This window comes from Octopus bimaculoides, chromosome 14 (genome assembly GCF_046866305.1).
Source record: "Octopus bimaculoides isolate indiv1 chromosome 14, ASM4686630v1, whole genome shotgun sequence".
Lineage (NCBI taxonomy): Eukaryota > Metazoa > Mollusca > Cephalopoda > Octopoda > Octopodidae > Octopus > Octopus bimaculoides.
Genome location: NC_142941.1, coordinates 17,926,058 through 17,949,281, shown reverse-complemented (window position 1 = coordinate 17,949,281; position 23,224 = coordinate 17,926,058). Strand labels below are relative to the sequence as shown.

General features: G+C 37.1%; 1 protein-coding gene across 3 annotated transcripts in view; it reads right to left on the bottom strand.

The window, feature by feature from the left end:
* Positions 1-23,224, bottom strand: part of LOC106883631 (exocyst complex component 6B) — a 125,674-nt gene that overhangs the window by 33,354 nt on the left and 69,096 nt on the right. For all 3 annotated transcript variants that reach the window (XM_052972708.2, XM_052972707.2, XM_052972710.2), the window contains exon 3: positions 5,722-5,860. In XM_052972708.2, the coding sequence (XP_052828668.1) occupies positions 5,722-5,860 (139 nt within the window). The remainder of the gene's footprint in view (positions 1-5,721; positions 5,861-23,224) is intronic.

Sequence of the window (23,224 nt, the reverse complement as noted above, 5' to 3'; positions counted from 1 at the left end):
GAGCACTTTTGCCAAAACATTTAGATATGAACCGAGCAGTTATGGGTCAGAAGTTTTCTATTATGTCCTCTTTTAGGGTCTTTCCTCAATAGGTCACCACTCCCAGCTCACATGATTGGAAATGCTCCTAGTCTGCTGCAATCTGCAACAGAGCAGCTAAGACAGGATCAAATAAGTCTGGTTGTGGAAATAGGAGAAAAGATATAATGTTTGCACCTTGCCTCTAGTATAGCAGCAGCCCAGCCACTCTGTCACTTTATCTGCTGAAATTGACTTTTCACAGCACTCTGTCTCTCTACACAAGAGTCATAGTAAGCCATTGAAGTAGGTATCGAATTCTATCATTTCCAGTTCATCTCTCATTAAGAACAGTTTAGTAAAGTGCGGCTGGAAAACAGCACATGTCTGCTGCAAATCAGACAGCTGATACCAACTCTGGTTTGTCAGAGATCAAATTGTGGCTTTGGTGCCATGCTGAGCTTAGGACCAACAAATGTCTTTCATGCTATTATGTTTCAACACATGCGTTCTATAACAATATTGTACAACAGAATGCTATAGTTTCTTAAAGCATTACAAACAATGCTAAAGAAGTAACAAAATCATTAAATGTATGGCATTAAATCATAATTAATAACTTAGAATATAGATATTATAAATATGATTTTTGAAAAATTCAAGAAGATAATTATTTGAGAGAGTCACAGATTAAGACACATAGGTTGTGGGCAGAATCAGAGGAAAAAATACCTAAAGATTGAGACAATCACTGGTAAGTTTATATGTTGGATACCAGTGTTTATCATTCTTATTGATTCACCCTCTACTACAGATGAACACGCGGCTTAGTGGTTACGGTATTCGGGTCACAATTTTAAGGTCATTTGTTCGATTCTTGGCAGCAGAGCAAGACACTTTATTTCATGTTGCTCCAGTCCACTCAGCTGGCAAAAATGAGTAGTACCTGTAATTCAAAGGGCCAGTCCTGTTACGTTCTCTGTCAAGCCGAATCTTCCTGAGAACTATGTTAAGGGTATGCGTGTCTGTGGAATGCTCAGTCACTTGCACATTAATTTCACGAGCAGGCTGTTCCATTGATCAGATCAACTGGAACCTTCATTGTCATAACTGATGGAGTGCCAGTTGTTAGTTGTCAAGAATAAACAGTAGCAAGACAGGAATACAAACAGAAAACATCTCTAAAAGTAGATCTGACTTAACAGCCTTGGGTTGGCTCAAGTCCAGTGGATAGGCTTTACCTCTTCCAAGGTGGCATACTTAATACATCAGCTAGTTTACAACCACCATCTGGCCTTGGGAGCTAATTCTGTTGCAAGCATCAAGACAAATCATTGGTCTGAGGACAACTCGCAACATCATAATATATTGTAGTAACCCATTAGTAGTAGCGTCTTCATCCCACTCTCACTAACCTCAGAAACATTGTGAAAGGTCATGGATACTACCCTTCATTCTCTGACTAAGCAATGAATTAAAAAAAAAAAAACCATTAATATTACCATGATACAGATAACTATATACAACATTTTTTTTTAATATTTTAAAGTCAATTTTCTATTTCCTCTATCTTATTTTATTCTTTTTTTTCTCCCTTCCCCTCTTCCTTTCATTGTTGCTAATGTCTGTTCATTTCTTTCTTGATTATAGCTTTCTTTAGGAGACTAACGCATTCTGGCATGCCTTAACTTCCAATAACATTAGAAGCCATTATCCTAATTTATGTTCCTTATTTCATTTCTTTTTTTTTTTTTTTTGCCTTCTTTGAAGTTGCTTCAGAATAAATCAGAAAGACTTCTAAGAATCAGAATAATTTTTATTCAATATTCAATCCTGTCATTATTATACTATGTGGTTTCATTCAAACAACATTCTTCTTGTTTTGCTGAGATTTAAAATTTTTGTTGAACAAATTTTTCCCTCTCCTAATTTACTATTTGAACTGAGTAACATCCTTAGTGACAAATTTCATAGATGTATATAACTACTACTACATCACCATCATCACCATCAGTATCATTTTATGCCTGCCATCCATGCTGGCATGGGTTGGGCAGTTTGACAGGCATTAGTAAGTTGGAAGGTAGCACCAAGCCCTACCGTCAGCTTTAGCATAGTTTTTATGGCTGGCTCCCTTTCCTAACACCAATATAAATACATGTGTGAGTGTATATATCTATATATACTTTTATTTCATTTTTGTATCTGGTTTGCAAGATTCTTTAGGTGGATTCGTGTGTTGAAGCAAATTATGTTGTCTAGGGAGAGTCCTATTGTCTTAATGCCTTAACACACTCACTGGTTCGATTTCCACTCATTTATTATTTATATATTTTTTCTTCCAAAATTTTTGTTGCTTTTAGCAACCTTATTAATGGATGTTGAAAATTTTGGAAGAAAAAAATATAAATAAGTAAGTGGAAATCGAACCAGTGAGTAAGATAATAAGGCATTAAGACAATATGACTCTCCCCAGACACAACATAATATACTTTTATAATTTTTCTTGTTTTAGTGATTTGACGGCAGCCATGCTGGAGCACCACCTTGAAGGGTTTTAGTCGAATGAATCAACCTCAGGACTTTTTTAAAGCTTATTACTTATTCCATCGGTTTCTTTTGCTGAACCGCTAAGTTACAGGGGACATAAACACACCAATACCTGTTGTCAAACAGTGATAGGGGGACAAACACAGACACGACACACACACACACATATATATACACAACAGGCTTCTTTTAGTTTCCATCTGCCAAATCTACTCACAAAGCCTTGGTTGGCCCAAGGCTATAGAAGAAGAGACTTGCTCAAGGTACCATGTAGTGGGACTGAACCTGGAACCATGTGATTGGGAAGCAGGCTTCTTACCACACAGCCACGCCTGGCATTATAAACATATAACAAACAGTGAAAAATGGAAGTGTGATGATGATGATGATGGGGAGGAGGATGTGCATGTGTGTGTGTGTGTGTGTGTGTATTCACATCAAGGTGGTGAGCTGGCAATCATTTCAGTGCTTTGTTGTCTCTGTGAAACTAAATGTTCTGAAATCAGTCTTGGCTTCTTCATCCCATACCATTTTGGGCCTCCTTCTACAAATTCCACCCACTTTAAACACTTTGCACGTCTTTATACAGCTGTCATCTTCTGTATACATCACATGCATGTACCAGCAGTCTCTTCTTTTGTACACTACATTCGATTCCTCTTGTATACAGTTTCTCACTCAATTCATTTGTTCTCTGTCTTTCATGGATACTAACATTACACATCTTGATGCCTTGCTAACACCAACTAATTCACAATTGGATTTTATGGCAACATTAACACTAGAAAGGTTATCGTCTTCTTGACAAGACTAGAAGGTCCTTGCAACCTGACATTGTCTCTGTCCATTCATTAACCACTTTACAGAGTGTACTGAGTACACTGTATTGTATCACCCACCAATACTAATGAGCTTACCTTGAGCTCTGCCAAATAAAAGGGACTCACAACTCTTATGTTGTTTCAGTTAGTTCTGAACAATGTGACCAACAGAGGAGAGGGTAGAAAAGAGGGTAATCGCAGAAGATGAACTAATATGACACAACAGGATGAAGAGGCGAAACAGGGATTGGAAAGTGCTAGAAGGATGAATGGAAGAGAGACAGCAAAGCCAGAGTGTAATGAGACACTTATTGAAGTTTGTAATCAGATATTAATAGTAGATATATGTTTGCTAGCTAGAGCTATGGTTAGTGATAGAATAGATATAGAAATGGTCATTGGCAAGAGAGTGTGATGGACATCAGTAATGTGTCACTTGGGGAGAGGGGAAGTGGCTTGAAGTAGAGAAGAGTAATAACAAGAGTGATGAATGGTTCAGATGGCAAATGTAAGAGAATGATGGACTTAGACTGTGACAATCTATCTAATGCACGCCAGTATACAAGGGTTGGCTGAAAAGTCCATAAGTTAACCAAGATACTCTCATGGAATGTGATCAAATGGGGTTTATTTTTCAACATGGTCCCCTTTGTGGTCCACACGCTTCTTCCATCAGTGTTGCAATGCTTGGATCCCACTGGTGAAGAAACTTTTATCCTGTTGGTTACAAAAAGTCATCAACAGCAGATACGACATCATTGCCATTGCGATACTGGTTGCCAGTCAAGTATTTTTTCATGTTAAGAAACAGAAGATAGTCAGATGAGGCGAAATCAAGAGAAAAGGAAGGGTGATCAACCAGTTCAAAGCACTGTCCTGATGAAAAACACCCTCTTTCATCAGTTTCCCTCAGCATTGGATCATGATAGCCAAGTTGGCATAGTACTCTCCACTGACAGTGTGGCTCTTTTGAAGATAGTCAATAAACACAATGCTTTTTGCATCCCAAAAAACTGAGGCCATCATGTTCCCTGCAGATGAAATGACCTTGACCTTCTTTGAAGTAGGTGAGGAGGGGTGACTCCACAACACGATTGTCTCCTTGTCTCTGACTCTAAGTGATGAACCCAACACTCATCTTGGGATAGGAAACATTCATGGAAACCACTTGGATTTGCCTCAAACAATGTCAGATTTTCCTGCGATGTAATCCACCTGGTGCACTTTTGATCAGGTGTCAGAAGACATGGTACCCTCTGAGCAGAAATCTTTGTCATGCCAAGTTCATTGGGCAGAATATTCTCAACTCTCTCATGGGATATGCTAATAGCATTGGCTACTTGATTTACAGTCAATCGCCTATCATCCATCACTATGTGGTGAATATGATCAATGTTTTCCTCAGTGGTGGTGGTTGCAGGACGTCCAGACTCTGGGTTATCTTGAAGGCTTTCCTTTCTCCTCCTAAATTCAGCTGCTCACTTTTGCACAGTTGATAAAGCTGGAGCATCATCACCTAATGTAGCAACCATGTCAGCATGAATGTCCTTGAGGGCTAAACCATTTTTCTACAGGTACGTGATAACACCTTGAACCAAATTTTGTCTATTTTCAAGAGAAGTTGCTGCTAGTAACTTTGGAAGCCTACTGTGGTGAGATGTTGATCAAGGATAGCTGTTTGAGTATTGAAAATGAAGTGCATAAAAATGAAATATCAAAACCTAAGCTTTAACAAAAAATCAAGTTTGGAAATCCAATTAAGTATGTCTTAGCAATACGGTGAATCAAAATACGTCAGCCTTGTTTAGAAAATCATTTATTGAAAAGACATTCTAACAGTACTTGGTGTAATTATTTGTTAGAAGTAAGTCAATAATGCTGATTGAAGCATAAAGAAAATTAAGAAATGAGAAGAAAAATCAAGAGAAAACAATTGTTGCCGGTTGCCACTGAGACATCAGGTGTTCTAGGACCCCTTACAACTGATTTCTTCCACAAAATCAAGATAACAGTAGCCTGTCAGAGAAGTGAACACTGTAAGGTGGAATAGCTGCTGCAACGAGTGTCGGTAACCATTTTCCATGGCAATGCCACTGCAGTCATTAGCACAGGGCATGGCTGAGCACACCATTTGTTCTGGGATATGTAGCCCATCACCCCACTCCATATTTTGCTGCTTTACCACCCCTTTCTTTTTCTTTCTTTTAATTTCTTATTTCTCTTTTACTTTTTCTTTGTATTTAAATGCTATAAGTAAAATGCAAATCATGCACATGTAAAAAGGAAAATGAAGAAAAATTGTACTCCACACCACACTCAATATTTCACTTACCAGGCAAACATAAGGATAAGCTCTCGATTGCAGAGGCAATGTTCTTCTGTATTTTTCGGCAATGGATAAGTTCTTCTCCCCTTTCCAGTAGTGGGGCACAGGACTTTTGTAGGGCATCATTGGTAGTTTTGATTTCATCCTGGATTGGAAGAAAGAAAATAAAAGTTTGTTGTTATTAAGAATGGCAATGTTCACATTAAATGTGTGAGATATTTCTATGTGTTTAAAATCTCCTTTCACAAATCAAGTGGGTTTGAGAACTCTATGGTTCACTCATGAACTCCAATAAGGTCAAAACATGTCTGCAGCTGTTACTTTTCCTTTAGATATTTGCTGTAAAATTTTCTGTGAAATTAATTCCTAAATTCTTGAAATTATGTCCCCTTTTTTTTTGAGAATCTCTAATAATAATTCCAAGTTATGGCATAAGGCCAGCAATTGTGGAGGAGGGGGTAAATTGATTACATTGATCCCCAGTACTCAACTGGTACTTTTTTATCGATCTTGAAAGAATGAAAGGCAAAGCTGACCTCAGAAGAATTTGAATTCTAAATATGAAGATGGACAAAATGAGACTAAGCATTTTGCCTGGCATGCTAATGATTCTGCCAGCTCACTGCCTTAGAATCTCTAATAATTCCTGCTAGGCTTTTATTTTCTTCCTGAAAATGACTTACATGCATGCATGGATTTGGATTTATTTTCAATGTGTGGTAACATGAACAATTGTCTTCTACTATAGGCCTGGGTTAACCAAATTCTTGTGAGTGGATTTGATAGATGAAAAGTGAAAAAAGCCTGTTGTATAGTTGTGTGTGTGTGTGTAAGCGTCTCTGTCTTGGCAGCGTATGACAATTGCTAGTGGCATCATTATACAAGTGATTGTTATTTGTTCTGTCCCCCTTGCAAACTGCCTGACCAAAGGGAAATACTTAGAAACAAAAAAGGGTATGTTGGTATAGAAAAAAAAAACCCAACCTACTACAATGAATTCCGTTTAACCCATGTGAACATGTAAAAGTGATGATGATGCCAACGAGGATTTTTTGCCTGAAGAAGAAGAAGAAGTGAGAGAGAGAGGGGGAGGGAGAGAGAGAGAGAGAGAGGGAGGGAGGGAGGGAGGGAGGGAGGGAGGGAGGGAGGGAGAGAGAGAGAGAGAGAGAGAGAGAGAGAGAGAGAGAGAGAGAGAGAGAGAGAGAGAGAGAGAGAGAGAGAGAGAGAGAGAGAGAGAGAATGTGACATTGCATACAAATTGAAACTGTAATCTCTTTTATATTCATCCCTGATCATCAAACCGGTTTCTGCTTGTGTATAACTAAGTTGTCTTGATGACACCAAAGTTTTTTAGTTGCTGTTGTTTAGCTCCGTGTCAACCATGCATGGGCTGACCTGTGATCAAAGACATTTCACCCATGACCATTCCCAGCATGAGTTTTCAGATGCAAGGTGTTATTTTAATGTCCATTTTACTACGCTTGCATGGATAATGACCAAATGCCTTTCCTGTTACCAGCCCTCAACTGTTTCCAAGCAAGGTGATATTTCCCCATGGCAAGACATGTTTTGCAGAATATTGGAGATGAACAACATTCATTTATAGCAATCAAGCAATGTCAAAGGGAGGAAGAGACAGATGGATGGACAAACAAGCAAACAATAAATGTATACATATATACATCCATCACTTGAAACTGAAATATAATCAAGTAGATTAAATTAGAGCAGAACAGGATGCTGTGTCCTTATGAAGCACATCTATGTGTTCCAGTACTCCAAAACTGTAGATGTTATATTTATGTGCGGCATGCGTAAGTGTTGAAAGGGGCTGTGTGGTAAGTGGCTTGCTTACCAACCACATGGTCCTGGGTTCAGTCCCACTGCGTGGCACCTTGGGCAAGTGTCTTCTACTATAGCCTCGGGCCGACCAAAGCCTTGTGAGTGGATTTGGTAGACAGAAACTGGAAGAAGCCCGTCGTATATGTATGTATATGTATGTGTGTGTGTATATATATATATATATATATATATATATATATATGTATGTGTGTGTGTGTTTGTGTGTCTGTTTGTCCCCCCCAGCATTGCTTGACAACTGATGCTGGTGTGTTTACGTCCCCGTAACTTAGCGGTTCAACAAAAGAGACCGATAGAATAAGTACTAGGCTTACAAAGAATAAGTTCTGGGGTCGATTTGCTCGACTATAAAGGTGGTGCTCCAGCATGGCCGCAGTCAAATGACTGAAACAAGTAAAAGAGTAAAGAGTATAGTTTTTGTAGAGTAATCATATCAAAACAGAAGATTGGAAAAACTTTTTGGTATTATTTATTCACCATTACATGTGTTTCGTTTCCCAATAGGAGTTACAAAATGTACATGTGGGAATAAACATGAAAAGACATCTATTAGAAACTCATCCAAATGTAAAGTTTGTATTATTTGATTGTCTGTCTGATGAATTTCTAATAGATGTCCTGCACATGTTTATTCTACATGTACACCCTCTAACACTTATTGGGAAATGAAATATGTGTAATGGTGAATAAATACTAAACATTTTTTCCAATCTCGTTTTGATACATACATGCATATGCACATGTGTATGCATGCATGTGTGTGTGTGTGTGTGTGTGAGCATGCGTGCGTGCAAAATGCCTATTTCAGTTTCTGCCTGCCAAATCCACTCACAAGGCTTTCATCGATCTGGGGTGATAGTAGAAGGCAGTTGCCCAAGATGCCATGCAGTGGGAGTGAACTAATATTATCCAATGTTTCTTTTCATTAAGATATTATGGTGTGATTTGAGGGAGAGTTGGCTGTTATATCTAGCAAGTTGATTGACCATGTAGAAGCTCCCTTGTTGGCTTATCAGTCTTCTAGTTATACTGTTGGGAAGAGTTGCATCCAATAATCTGTTTTACAACACTGCAGTGAGTCAAACTTCCACTGTTACACCTACTTATAACTAAGACAACAATGTTAATGGGAGCTTAAATGTCTTTGCTATAGTGAGAAGAGATATGAGCAGCCCGCAAGCTATCAGTTGGTTACCCAACACTCTAGCAGCTCAGCCATCTACAGTCTTCATTAACATCACGTAGAGGGACTTTAAAATATGAGCAAGCGCAATCAAGTCAAGAGTGAAGCGACATTGCAGCATTAGCACCTATATATCATACAAATTGATAACCAGTTCAGTCAGATAAAGATCTTACCAGCTATTGACTAATAGTTTTAATGAAGCAGGTTTATAGTTTACGTTCTTTATACCAAAAATCAATATTTTATACTCACTCTGCACTGAATATTTATAGATCATTTTATCAATATTGTCTCATCATCATCATCATCACCACTTAACATCCATTTTCCATGCTGGCATGGGTTGGACAGTTTGACAGGAACTGGCCAGCTGGAGAGAAGTTCCAGACTTCAATTTCCTGTTTTGGCATGGTTTCTATGACTGGATGTCCTTCTTAATGCCAACCACTTTTTGTGTGACACCAGCATGGGTGCTTTCTACATGACATCAGCACGGATGCATTTTACATGATATTGGCATGGGTGCTTTTTATGTGACACCAGCACGGGTACATTTTATGTAGCACTGGCATGGGTACATTTTATGTAGCACTGGCATAGCTGCTTCTCACGTGACACTGGCACAGGTACTTTCTATGTGGCACTGGCGTGGGTGCGTATTACATGGTACCAGCACAGGTACTTATGTGGAACCAGCACGGGTGTTTTTTACATGTCACACACACACACACAATCATCATTATCATCATCATCATCATCATTTAGCATCTACTTTTCCATATTTGGATGGGTCACATGGAATTCACTGACGCAGATTTTCTACAATCAGATGCACTTTCCGTTGCCAACCTTTTTCCGGGCGAGGTATCATTTCCCTATCAGATCAACACCCCATGGCTATATAATCTGGCATATACTTAATATGGAAAGGTTGTGTCCACCTAGGCAAGATTCGAAACTGCAGCCACAATGTTCATTATGATTGCCAGCTACTTCTTTCTGAAAACCTAAATGTTCAAGAGGATTTTAAAATTAAAACTGTATGCTGGTGAGTAGCTAGCAATTTATGTAGATTATACTACTACTAAGCCATTGTGAAACTCCTCTGAAATCTGGCCTATCTACCTTGTACTACTTAAAAGGGAATTTTACTATCATATCCCTTGAACTGTCCAACTCATGCCAACATGGAGAACACATGTTAAATGATGATGATGATATCATCACCCAACAGAGTTTGCTCTTTGTCTCTTCTATCACCAACATAACAATATTTGTTCTTTTGAACTACTTTCTGGGTACCTGACCTCACTAAAACCCTCTTAGTGTATCTACACTTCCTTGCTTATTAGCTTTTCTGAGTCTCCACTCTCCTAGACTCCATCTGAATATCTGAATTTCCTCCACAGAACTATGTACATATCTCTGAAATGCTTGAGTAGACCAATAGTAGGGAGACAGGGTAGTAATATATACAAAGTTTGGGAGCAGCTCACATGTCTAGCAGTGATTATAAGTAGATGTACAATTCACAACACATCTGTTTGGGTCAAAAATCGTCATAATATGACCAGTATTCTAACTGTTGGTCATCCTGTTTTTCTTCTGGGAAACGTTGCTCTAAAATCTAGACTTGAGATATATAATTTCAATTTGTTGAGAGAGATTTGGCTTCTATACAGACTATGCTGAATAATTAAGTAGATCTCTTGCTGGCCTGTGTACCATAGTATTAGCATAAAGTGTTATGCTAATGCTATCCACATTATAAGATGATAGGCCAACTCTTGATTGTTTTAATATCTATGTTAATAGTGATGTCTAGCAGAACAGAGATAAATCAAGTAGCTTTTTCACTGACTAGATGTCCTTCTTAATTGCAACAAATTAGTCATCATCATTATATTTTTGAATGATGATAAAGAAACATAAATAATAAAGTAATAGCCAGAAGATAATTGCTGATCTAATTAGCCTGCCTTCAGGAAATGTTTCAGATAATACAAACTTGAAATATTAAGAAAATATAATGAAGAAATATGTAACTTTTCTACATAGAAGCACAGGAGTTGCATGAATAACTAAGGTGTTAGCTTATTGACTGAAAGGTCAATGGTTCACATCCCCTCCCTTACAATGGTATATGTGTGCTGTGGAAAAAATATTCAACTTTTTAAAGTTCAGTTCACTAAGATATAAAGTACCATAGTAAAAGTACAGTTTAAGTACTTTAAGTAGCAGACAATGAACAAAGTGTTACCTTAGCTTGCAGTATTGAGTTCAAAATCTTATGTGGGTCTGAGATATCAAACAAAACCACTGCAGTGCATGACTTCCTTGAATACCTTTCTACATAGAGACAAAGCTTTAAGTAGCAGTCTAATCCTTAACCCTTTAGCATTTAAACCAGTCATATCTGACCAAAATATTCTACCTGTTTTATGCTCAAACTGATCAGATCTAGTCTCTCACACCAACCCTACAATATTATTCTAAAAATTAACAGCTACCTCAGCAGAATCTCAAAGTTACAAGATAATACATGATTAATTCAAAACAATGTGAAATAAATAAGCATTACTTTAGAGAGAAAAATGTAAATGCTATGGGGTTAAAGGGGCATTACATGATATTTTGTGTCATGCAGTGATACATATTTCAGTTGAAAGGGTACACAGAATATATGGAGTGAACTAGTGATTGATCTGTTGGAAACCTGCAACCAACGATGGTGTTGTTCGCAAAATATAAATATATATATAAAAAAATACTTAGAATAATGCTTAAAGCAATAAAAGAGATTAACAGGAGAGTTAGATAAGTCAATGGGCAAATTATATAAAAATTGGTTGGAATGGAGAAAAGAAATAGTAAAATGGTTTTTGTTAAGAATTACAAGCTTTACATTAACTGAATAAGACAGAGAAGGCACTGTATAAAAGTGGATTGTTTATTGATGGAAATCAGTTGAATGCAAAAGCAAAAAGCAAGCAAGGCAAACAGCAAGAGTGTGTTGCCAGCTAACAACACAAAAGATATTAAACGAACAAGGTGAAATCAAAGGCATTAAAGAAATTAGCTTGATGAAATGTAGCAAGTCAACTATAACATTTGAAAATGTTATGGAGCATAGCTAAGTTTTAGATCATTAAACAAATTCCTTCACTGACAAATCATAATTAAATATAAACAGCATTGGCTGCCAGTCAGATTGGAGGGTCAGTGCATATATTTTTATTTGCTAAGAGGTTAGGCTGATGATATAACTCGTTGCAGTATCTAGTTAACAATGGAGTGATTAAAAAAAAAAAAAAAGTGGAACAACCCTGAGAGAGAGAACAGGAGGAAGAATTAGCAGGTAGGTATGCAGGCAGACAGGTAGATATACAGAAACAGATGAATAGATGGAATTAAATAAATACAGCCAGTGTTCGTGAGAGAGAGAGAGAGAGAGCGAGTGAAAGATAGAGCAAACATGAAGGAATAACAAAAGTGAAAGAAATATTTGTTTTTCTTTTAATGTACCTATATAGACATTTTTATTTAACTCCTCCTACTTCTCTCTGATATTATTGAATTTATGAGAACATAGGAAGTAGAATACAGCGGAGTGTTGTTTTTAGAATTGATAGTGCTTAGAGGAAAATAATATTACTGCAAGAAGGCAGTGAGCCGGCAGAATTGTTACCACGCTGGGCAAAATGTTTAGCAGTATTTCGTCCGTCCTTGCATTCTGAGTTCAAATTCTACCAAGGTTGACTTTGCCTTTCATCCTTTCGAGGTCAATAAAATAAGTACCAATTAAGCAGTGGGGTTGATGTAATTAACTTACCTCATCCCTCAAAATTGCTGGCCTTATGCCAAAATTTGAAACCAGTATTAATGCAAAAAGAGCAATTTTAATATTGTTAACATGGGAATATTTAATCTAGTCATTTGCAATATTGTTTGTGAAGTATGACAAGAGCTCCAGGACTTGTAAGACCAGAACTCAAAATGGTTTCCACAAAGAATAAGAGACTGAGGCACAATATTCCCCACACCCTTTGAAGAGGGTACAAGTCCTTTGCCAGGTTAGCTTTCCAGTTATTGCTGGAACTTATTTACAGCTGAGTGGACTGCAGCAACATGAAACAAAGTGCTTTTCTCAAGAACCCACTATGCAAACCCTATGAAACAAAGAAACATGTACAGAACTTCATGCACCGCATGCAATTCTCTGGATATGACCAGAAACATAGGGTTTGGGTATATAGGGGAGCTAAGAAGAAGTTAGATAGCATTATATGTAATGAAACCAGTGGTATCTGCCCTAGATATAGAAGTAAAAACTGGAACAGGATAACAAAGAGAATGTGACAAAGCAAACAGGGTGAACATGTGGTACAATACTGAAAAATATCATGGAGAACTAACCCAAAGATTTAAGAAAGCTCTGAAGGAGGCCAAACTCAACATTAAAATCGTTGTGGTATTCTCAATGTGGTATTCTCAAAGGGGTGTGTCCTACATAGGTGTGATCTAATGGAGCTTTGAGAATACCACATGCACCAATGATAACTGCATGGTATGTAAGATTAACCCTGGCATTAACTGTAGAACTAGAAATGTAGTCTACAGCATAAGGTACATAGAAGGTGTTTGTAAAGACAAGAACATGATATACATAGGTGAGACATCTAGAAGCATTGCAGAGAGATTAAATAAACATTTAAGACAATATGATGACAGAAAATAGTCCTCCATACTCTACCAGCATACAAAAGACCAACATGGAGGCAACCTGGGTCAACGTGACATCCGCATCTTATCCAAGCACCCAAAGGACCCAACACTCAGACAAATACAGGAGTACGTCCTCATGAATGTAACACCCCCAGTACTAAATCAGAAATACACGTAGAAGGTAGTCATACCCCAATACCCACAGTTTATATATATATGTGTGTGTGTAAATAGATATGTAAGTAGATAAATAGATAAATAGGTACATAGATAAAACAGACAGATAAGCACAGACATATGCGTACATACACAAATGAAGACTGGAATACATGACTATATACACACTCGCACACTTCATACACACACACAAGGACTCATGGAGACACACATCCACACATAACAGACGCATAGTCACACAAACCCATACACATAAACACACTCAAACATGCACACAAGTAGACAGAGGTACATACACAAATACACACACATACATACACATGAACATGCAGAATACATACAAATGTACACGCACGTATACATATATATATATATATGCACACACACACACACACACACACACACATACATACATACGTGCATGTTGTGCTTGATGTTTTTTGACTTCATGGCATACAGGAAGTAAAATTACATTACTGAACATTGTAAGGGTAGTTAAAAAATGAAAAACAGTTAACCTTTAGAAAAAAAAAATGTAGAAAACTATCATTTGTCTCATTTTAATGATCGTATTTGCGTATAACAAAATTGTAACACATTTTTCAAGAATATTCAAGTATTAGTATGAGTTTTCTAAAACATTAAATTAGATTTATAAAAGTGCACCTGTATATTTCTTTGTGGTACACCAGTGTACCTTGGTGCAAGATATATATATATAATTATAAACATAATTATAATTAGGGGTCAGCTAATTGCTTGGTAAAATTATTAATTAATTTTACCTTTTTATTATATATATATCAGATTGGAGCCTGGTGTAGCCATCTGGTTTCACCAGTCCTCAGTCAAATCGTCTAACCCATGCTAGCATGGAAAGCGGACGTTAAACGATGATGATGATATATATATATATATATATATCTTTTATCTTTTATCTTTTACTTGTTTCAGTCATTAGACTGCAGCCATGCTGGGGCATCAGTCTGGAGAATTTTTAGTCGAATGAGTTGATCCTCAGTACCTTTTTTGTTAAAGCCTGGTACTTATTCTATCAGGCTCTTTTACTGAACTGCTAGGTTACAGAGATGTAAAAACAACAACACTAGTTATCAAGCGGTGGTGTAAAACATCCTCAGACACACACACACACACACACGTATACAATGGGTTTCTTTCAATTTCCGTCTACCAAATCCACTTACAAGGCTTTGGTTGACCCAAGACTAGTTGGAGACACTTGCCCAGGGTACCATACAGTGGGACCGAACCCAGAACCATCTGGTTGGGAAGCAAACTTCTTATAGCCACGCCTATATATCATCATCATCATCATCATTTAATGTCCGCTTTCCATGCTAGCATGGGCTGGACGATTTGACTGAGGACCGGTGAACTAGATGGCTACACCAGGCTCCAATCTGATTTGGCAGAGTTTCTACAGCTGGATGCCCTTCCTAATGCCAACCACTCAGAGAGTGTAGTGGGTGCTTTTACATGCCACCGGCACAAAGGCCAGTCAGGCGGTACTGGCAACGGCCACGCTTGAAATGGTGTATTTTACGTGCCACCTGCATGGGAAACAGTCGAGCAGTATATATGTGTGTATATATATATATATATATATATATATATATATATATATATATATATATATATACATATATATATATGTATATCAGTGACTTGACACAGAACAATATATCTTGCTGTCACATTTCTTTTTTAATTTCCTTCCTCTGTACTTCTATTTCTAATTATCAAATTTTCTGAAGAGCTCGAAAGCAAAGACACTTCCACATTCTTAGTCATTCATTCATTCATTCAGTCATTCATTTATTAACAACAATAGTCACCACTGCCACCACCACCACCTATGCTCTAACAATTCTGTCAATCCGCAACCAAAACAAATTTCTAATTTAGCCACAAGGCCAACAGTTTGGAGGGGAGGGGATGGGCAAGTCAGTTTCATTGACTCAAGTACTTAACTAATATTTTATTTAATCAACTTCAAAAGAACAGAAGGCAAAGTTGACTTTGGTAAGGTTTGAACCCTGAGTGTAAAGAAACAGGAAAAAATATCACCAGGCATTTTTGTTCTGACACTTTAATGACCCTGCCAATCCATCACCTTTTAATTAGGCACAAGGATAGCAGTTTTTGAGAGGGGTTTCTTGATAACATCAACTCCATTTAATTGACAGGTATTTTACTTTACTGACCCCAGAGGGATAAAGAATAAACTTGACTTCCACATGATTTGAACTCAGAATGTGAAGAATCAGAACAAATACCATGAGGAATTTCGTTCATTACTACTACTACTACTACTACTACTACTCTTTTACTCTTTTACTTGTTTCAGTCATTTGACTGCGGCCATGCTGGAGCACCGCCTTTAGTCGAGCAAATCGACCCCAGGACTTATTCTTTGTTAGCCTAGTACTTATTCTATCGGTCTCTTTAGCCGAACCGCTAAGTTACGGGGACATAAACACACCAGCATTGGTTGTCAAGCGATGTTGGGAGGACAAACACAGACACACAAACATATACACACACACACATATATATGCATATATATGACGGGCTTCTTTCAGTTTCCATCTACCAAATCCACTCACAAGGCTTTGGTTGGCCCGAGGCTATAGTAGAAGACACTTGCCCAAGGTGCCACGCAGTGGGACTGAACCCGGAACCATGTGGTTTGTAAGCAAGCTACACAGCCACTCCTACGCCTAATAATAATAATAATAATTCTACTACTACTAATAATAATAATAATTCTTTCTACTATAGGCACAAGGCTTGAAATTGGGGGAGGGGAATAGTCAATTACATCGACCCCAGTGTTCAACTGTAATAATAATAAAAATAATAACAAGAGCACTCAGAGAGTGCAAACCTACACCAAGGCAACACCAAGGCAACACCAACATCCTCTCAACAATTAGCCAGAGATGATTTTTAAAATGAGAACATCTGAAATAAACTTGACTGCTCTTACAAACGATTATACTAAAAATGAACCCGATTGGTCTCAAAAATTAAGTTAAAAAACTGGAAAAATAGTTCAGAATCCTTATCTGGTACCTGATCGATCTCAATGGTAGTCATGGAATGTGAAGGTGGGTGTGTGGGCCGTGTTTATAATGCTGTGTGTGTATGTGTGTGTGTGTGTTGTCTGCAGTGGGAACAGGGACAGTTTTCTCTATGAAGGCCTTTTTTAGTCTATCCACTGATATAGTGTCTATACGACTGTTAAGGCCTACAGTGAAAAATTTATCTGTGTGTGAAAGAAAATGGAAAGGACCTGCATACAGTGCTGTTAATGGAGGTTCAACAACATCGTTGCACAAAAACATTGAGTCCAAGAAGTAAAGCTTCCTTCAAGACAGAGTTAGAAATGTAGGTAAGAGGTTTTAAACAGGAGCAATATATTCAAAATTGGTAAAACTAAGAATTGTCGAGGATGAATTAAATTTATTATTGTTACTGAATACGTTAGTATTATTTAATTTCTGAACGTTTTTGCTGCTGTTTGTTTATGTATTTTGATTTCTTTATCCATCAGTTTCTACTAAGATAGAGACGCGAGTAAAATTAATAATAGAGAAATGAAAATAAAACTTTGGAAACAGCAACGCCACCATAACTTACGTGGAAACTATGAGCATATCTTTCAAGGGAGATAATCAGAGAAAGACTTGAAAGTGAATGTAAGACCGTAATACTTCATGTAAAGTAAATATAATGACTAATCCAGAACCCTTGTCCAGTAACGGACTGATCCTAAAGTCTAATCAGTATGAATCAGTCATGAGGCCAAACAACCTTGAAAGTTTCATCTGAATCCATCCAGTGGTTCTTAAGATATCTTGTCCATGGACAAACAAACAAACAAACAAACATAACTGAAGGCAGAGGTAATAATGAGGCCTATTGTCATCGGAGCATTAGGTTCAATACCACACAACCTGAAAAAACATCTGGAAAGTGTAGAAATACTCTACAATCAAGGTGTATTGCAAAAGTCAGCATTATTTGGAACTGTACACATATTGCATAAAGTACTGTCTGTCTGAGGTCCTTGTTGTGACTTGACAGACAGTACAAACCACCTCTGGTAGACACAATATCTTCAATCAACAACATCATGGTATTGGAAACTGTGTGATGTCTTAAATAATAATAATGATAATAATAATAATAATCCTTTTAACTGGAGGCACAAGGCCTCAAATTTGTAGAGAGGGGACTAGTAGATTACATTGACCCCAGTGTTACACTGGTACTTAATTTATCAATCCCCAAAAGGATCAAAGGCAAAGTCGACCTCAGCGGAATTTGAACTCAGCTTGGAGCAATGGGTGAAATACTGCTAAGCATTTAGCCTGGCGTGCTAACAATTCTGCCAGCTCACCACCTAATAATGAGAATAATGGTTTCAAATTTTGACACAGGGGAAGAGTAAACATCTGGTAAATTATGAGAGATAACAATGAAGGACAAATTTAATGAGTAAGTTTAGAAGATAAAACTGGAATATGAGAGATTCAAAAAGAGCTATGCTAGAGATATAGTAGATGATGACGAAAATGAGAGGGAGAGTAAGAGAAAATGTCCACCTCTCCTCGAAAAACAAAACAAAACAACAAAAAAAACAACCGTTCACCAAACGAGTAACTTAATTAGGTGAATCTGAAATGCTAAATTGTAATTAAGCTCCACCCCTGTAACAATTATAAGCGCCCTTATTAGCCAGATATTTCATATTTCTTTCACTTCCTAACAAATTTAAAAAATCAGATACAATGTCAAGTTTCTTTACAGGTTGGTTGGTTCTGAAAATGAAAACAATTTGTATATATAAATTGTTGGAGTTTACGTTTTAGATTTCACACCCTTCTATCAACTCTGAAGTGGAAACTAATTATTTTCAATTGTTTATACTGATGTAATTAATTAGTGTGCTGTGGCATTTCTAAACATTCAGCAACAAATAACTGAAGAAATACAATAGCCGAGTGGATAAGAAGATGTAACTCTTGCAGCTGAAGATGAGTTTATATTCAATAACTGGAACTGTAATGCATCAAGGGTTAAGCTTTATATTGTTCCTATCTTATGAATGGTAATTTGAACCTAAACAGTGATAGAATTACATGTAATGGTGTTCATGACACAAAGATATACAGTATATATCTCTCCTATTTACAAAATTCTCAGATTTATTTAAACCTTCAATTTCTAAACTAATGAACACTAACTAACTTTTACCAGGTTCTTGCCAATCAAAATTAACTTACTTATTTATTATGGTCATGAATGTTGGGTAATGACTAAAAGAGTATGATTGCAAATACAAGCAGCCAAAATGGGGTTCCTTCAAAGGAACTCTGGAGTAATGTTACTCAGTGGGATGTGTATCTCAAAGAACAGGGAGTCTCTCCAGGTCAAGCCACTCTGCATTGAGAGAGCATGGCTCTTACTATGGACATGTGATAAGAATTGCAAGACGGATTCTTCAAACCAAGCTACCTAGGAGTAAACCAAGAATAAGATGCTTGGATAATATCAATAACCTCAGTTGGTTACATTTAGGAATCCAACTAATGACAGTTGCTGCTGATAGGATCATATGGAGGAGATGCCTGAAGACTACCCTCATGAGCCATCAAAAGAAAAAGACATGATGGATATATGGATATTTATTTCGGTTACAATTGTATATTTCATTCCTTTCTCATGCTAAGTCTTACAATACACAACATACGTATTTTACTGTTTTACATATTTATGCTACCAAGGGTGAGATGATTTGTCACAGATTTGAATGGTTGTATATTTTTTGCAGTCATTTCTATAACAGTTAAATTCCCTTTCCAGTGCTAGCTACACAATTATAGAGTAAAATTGGCACATGCTTGTCAGTGCAGTAGATTGTCGAAAAAAGCATTATAATGCTTGACTAAATAGGCAACACAAGGTTATATGCTGTAAATAGCAGGCACGATGTATATGTAGTAGTATTGAACTTATGATTATGCAGTCAGTGGTACAACATGTTTAACCTCTGAGCCATTGTGCTTTACTCATATAAATGAATATAAGTATAAATACTTAATATAATATATAAAATTGATTAAGTATTCTTGGCTGGAATTTGGAATTTAGAAGATACTGAGCTGCAGACAAACTAGAATGGTTTCTTTTTTTGTGGAAAAATGCCAGAAAAATGATCGTTTCTTTTCAAATCTGGTTATTAAATTTACAGTATTTATCAGATTTTGGCAAATGGTTTTTGTAGTGAATTTTGGTAAAATTTCCAGAAATCTTTTATTACTTAATTCAATTGCAAAAGATAATTTAAATAAAATATTTACTTTGCATTAAGCTGTTGATAATCTAGACAAAACTAATTTAAATAACACTACATAATTAATGTTACTAAATAGCAACAAGAAAATAATTATAACGATAATGACAACCTAAAGAATGTCTTTATGTGAGGACTTAAGCAACTGACAGTATCTACATATAAAATATATATTAGTCATACCAATGAGTAATCTCTTCATTGTAAAAGTAAAGTTAAGAAACTAATCTCCCAGTTGTCATTAGAATTAGATCACAGCTAAATACACTTCTAAACAGATGGTACCACTCATCTCCCCTGAATAACCAGTCAAATACTGGTGTTTTTCACAAACAACGTAGACACCACATGTTAACATTCACTACTTAAGTGCAACTCTATACCTTTCACTTTCATGAACACCACATATCTAAACCCTTTTATAAGCTTTACAAATACTAAGCCTTACAATCTCTGATAATCTCCCATCTTTATCGTTTATTTTTACTTGTTCCAGTCATTAGACTGCAGCCATGCTGGGGCATCGCCTTCAAGAAATTTTAGTTGAATGAATCAACCCTAGTATTTTTTTTCTAAGCCTGGTACTTATTCTACCAGTCTCTTTTGATGAATTGCTAATTTATTGGGATGTAAACACATCAATACCTGTCATCAAGGAGTGGAGGAGGGGACAAACACTGACACAAAGACACACAATATATTTGAGTGAGGTCGTTGCCAGTGGTGCTGGACTGGCTCCTGTGCAGGTGGCACGTAAAAAACACCATTTTGAGCGTGGCCATTGCCAGTACCGCCTGACTGGCTCTCGGGCCGGTGGCACGTAAAAGCACCCACTACACTCTCTGATTGGTTGGCGTTAGGAAGGGCATCCAACTGTAGAAACTTTGTCAGATCAGATTGGGGCCTGGTGCAGCCTTCTGGTTCACCAGTCCTCAGTCAAATCGTCCAACCCATGCTAGCATGGAAGGCGGATGTTATATAAGTTCAAAAAAACACAAAAAACAATAACAAAATAACAACAAAGTGAGGACGTGATACGGATAGTGTTATTGGATGCTCGGGAAAGGAAAGAGAGAGTGTATGACGTTTCGGGCAGAGCCCTTCGTCGGAAAGATGGAAAGTTCAGAGAATGGAAAAACGGAGGAAGAGGAAAATGGTACCGATGCCCACGAGGTTACATTGTGAAAGGACTGGAAGAGGAGGTGGTGGGGGAAAAGTTCTTTCTAAGACAGGAGAGTGAAAAAGGGAGATGAATATCTGTATATATAGAACAAGTAGAAAGAGATATTTTTTCAACACATAAATACTGAACAGCATATATAAAGGATTATATTTTATATATGCTGTTCAGTATCTATGTGTTGAAAAAATATATCTTTCTACTTGTTCTACAATACATTTCAACGCTTCAAAAACAAACTTATGTTTGTCTACATATGACGTAATATATATATATATATATACATATATATATATATATATATATATATATATATATATATATGTGCGTGGTCTGGTCAACAAGTATCTGAACTGTTCCTATACTAATGAAGCCGCTTGGCACAGATTAACCTTGAACTCTGTTGTGCATGTGCACTAAGTTTTAACATTCTAGCTTACTTCTGCTGTTTATAGCAGTGCTTGGAAAGAAGGTGTGTAGTGTATGATTGTTGCACTGGCCATGACAGAGAAAGCTGAGCAGAGAATCTGCATCAAATTTTGCCAAAAGCTTGGCAATACCTGCTCAGAGGCCTATGCAAAGTTTTCAAAAATTTTTTCATCATTCTTGACACAATCAAGGAGATCTTGTGCGACTGAAACCTGAGTGTCTTTTTGGTCAGCTGAAAGCAGTTTCGGTACAAACTAGGCAGACACGTGTCTCACACCCAAATCTTCAGTGATAATGGACTGAACTGAACCGTAACTAATCTGCACTCCTCTGATAACTCACAGATGGTGATATGATGATTTCGCTGCACAGCTGCATGCATATCTGTGATGTTTTTTACAGTTCTGCTGGTTGCAGGTCTCCCAGAATGTTCATCAACATCAACATATTTTTGGCCATCTTGGAAATGTCTGAACCACTGGTACACTTGTGCGAGATTCACTCATACACTTCTCCCCATATACTTTCTGCAACTTTGTCTAGGCCTCTGAGCACATATCACTAGTTTTCAGAAATAACCCAATAAGTTTACCTTTAATTCCATGAAATATTCACAGGTCCTGCTAGTTATTATTATTATTATTTGTAGCTGGTGGAGAGAGAGAGAGAGAGAGAGAGAGAGAGAGAGAGAAGAGAGAGAGAGAGAGAGAGAGAGAGAGAAAGAGAGAGAGAGAGAGAGAGAAAGAGAGAGAGAAAGAGAGAGAGAGAGAGAGAGAGAGAGAGAGAGAGAGAGAAAGAGAGAGAGAGAGCAGCCAGCTAAATGAATAGGGTACCAGACAACCAGCCAAGAACTTGACAAATAATAATCCTGTCTCTAACACACTGATATACATACATACATATATATATATGTGTACACATATATCAATGTGTGTGCTGTCTTCGTGTCTGTGTTTGTCCCCCACTACAATGCTTGAAAACTGGTGTTGGTTTGTTTATGTTCCCATAACTTAGTGGCTTGGCAAAAGGAAACTGATAGAATAAGTACCAGGCTTAAAAAAAAAAAATGCTAGGGGTCAATTCATTCGACTAAAGAATCCTCAAGGCAGTGCCCCAGCATGACAGAGGTCTAATGACTAAAATAAATAAAAAGGTAAAAGATATATATGGGGAGGGAGAGAGAGAGGAAGAGAGAGAGAGAGAGAGAGAGAGAGAGAGAGAGAGAGAGAGAGAGAAAGAGAGAGAGAGAGAGAGACACAATTACAAAACCTATCATCAGAATCAGTATAGGATGTATTGTTTCTGTTTATGTGAAATTTTATGTGGATATTTTTACACTTTGGATAGTAAATGCAGACTGCAAATGATCTGTGATAAAGTCAGGCCATTTGGACCCCAGAGAGAGATAATACAAGATTGAGATTTGTGCACTGCTGAGAGTGAATTGAAAAGTTCGACTAATTCTCATCAGCATACACAAAAAATTAATATAAAACTGATGGTGATAATGATTATATATTTAATCTTTTATATATATATATATATTCCTGACGATGGAAAGTATCTTATT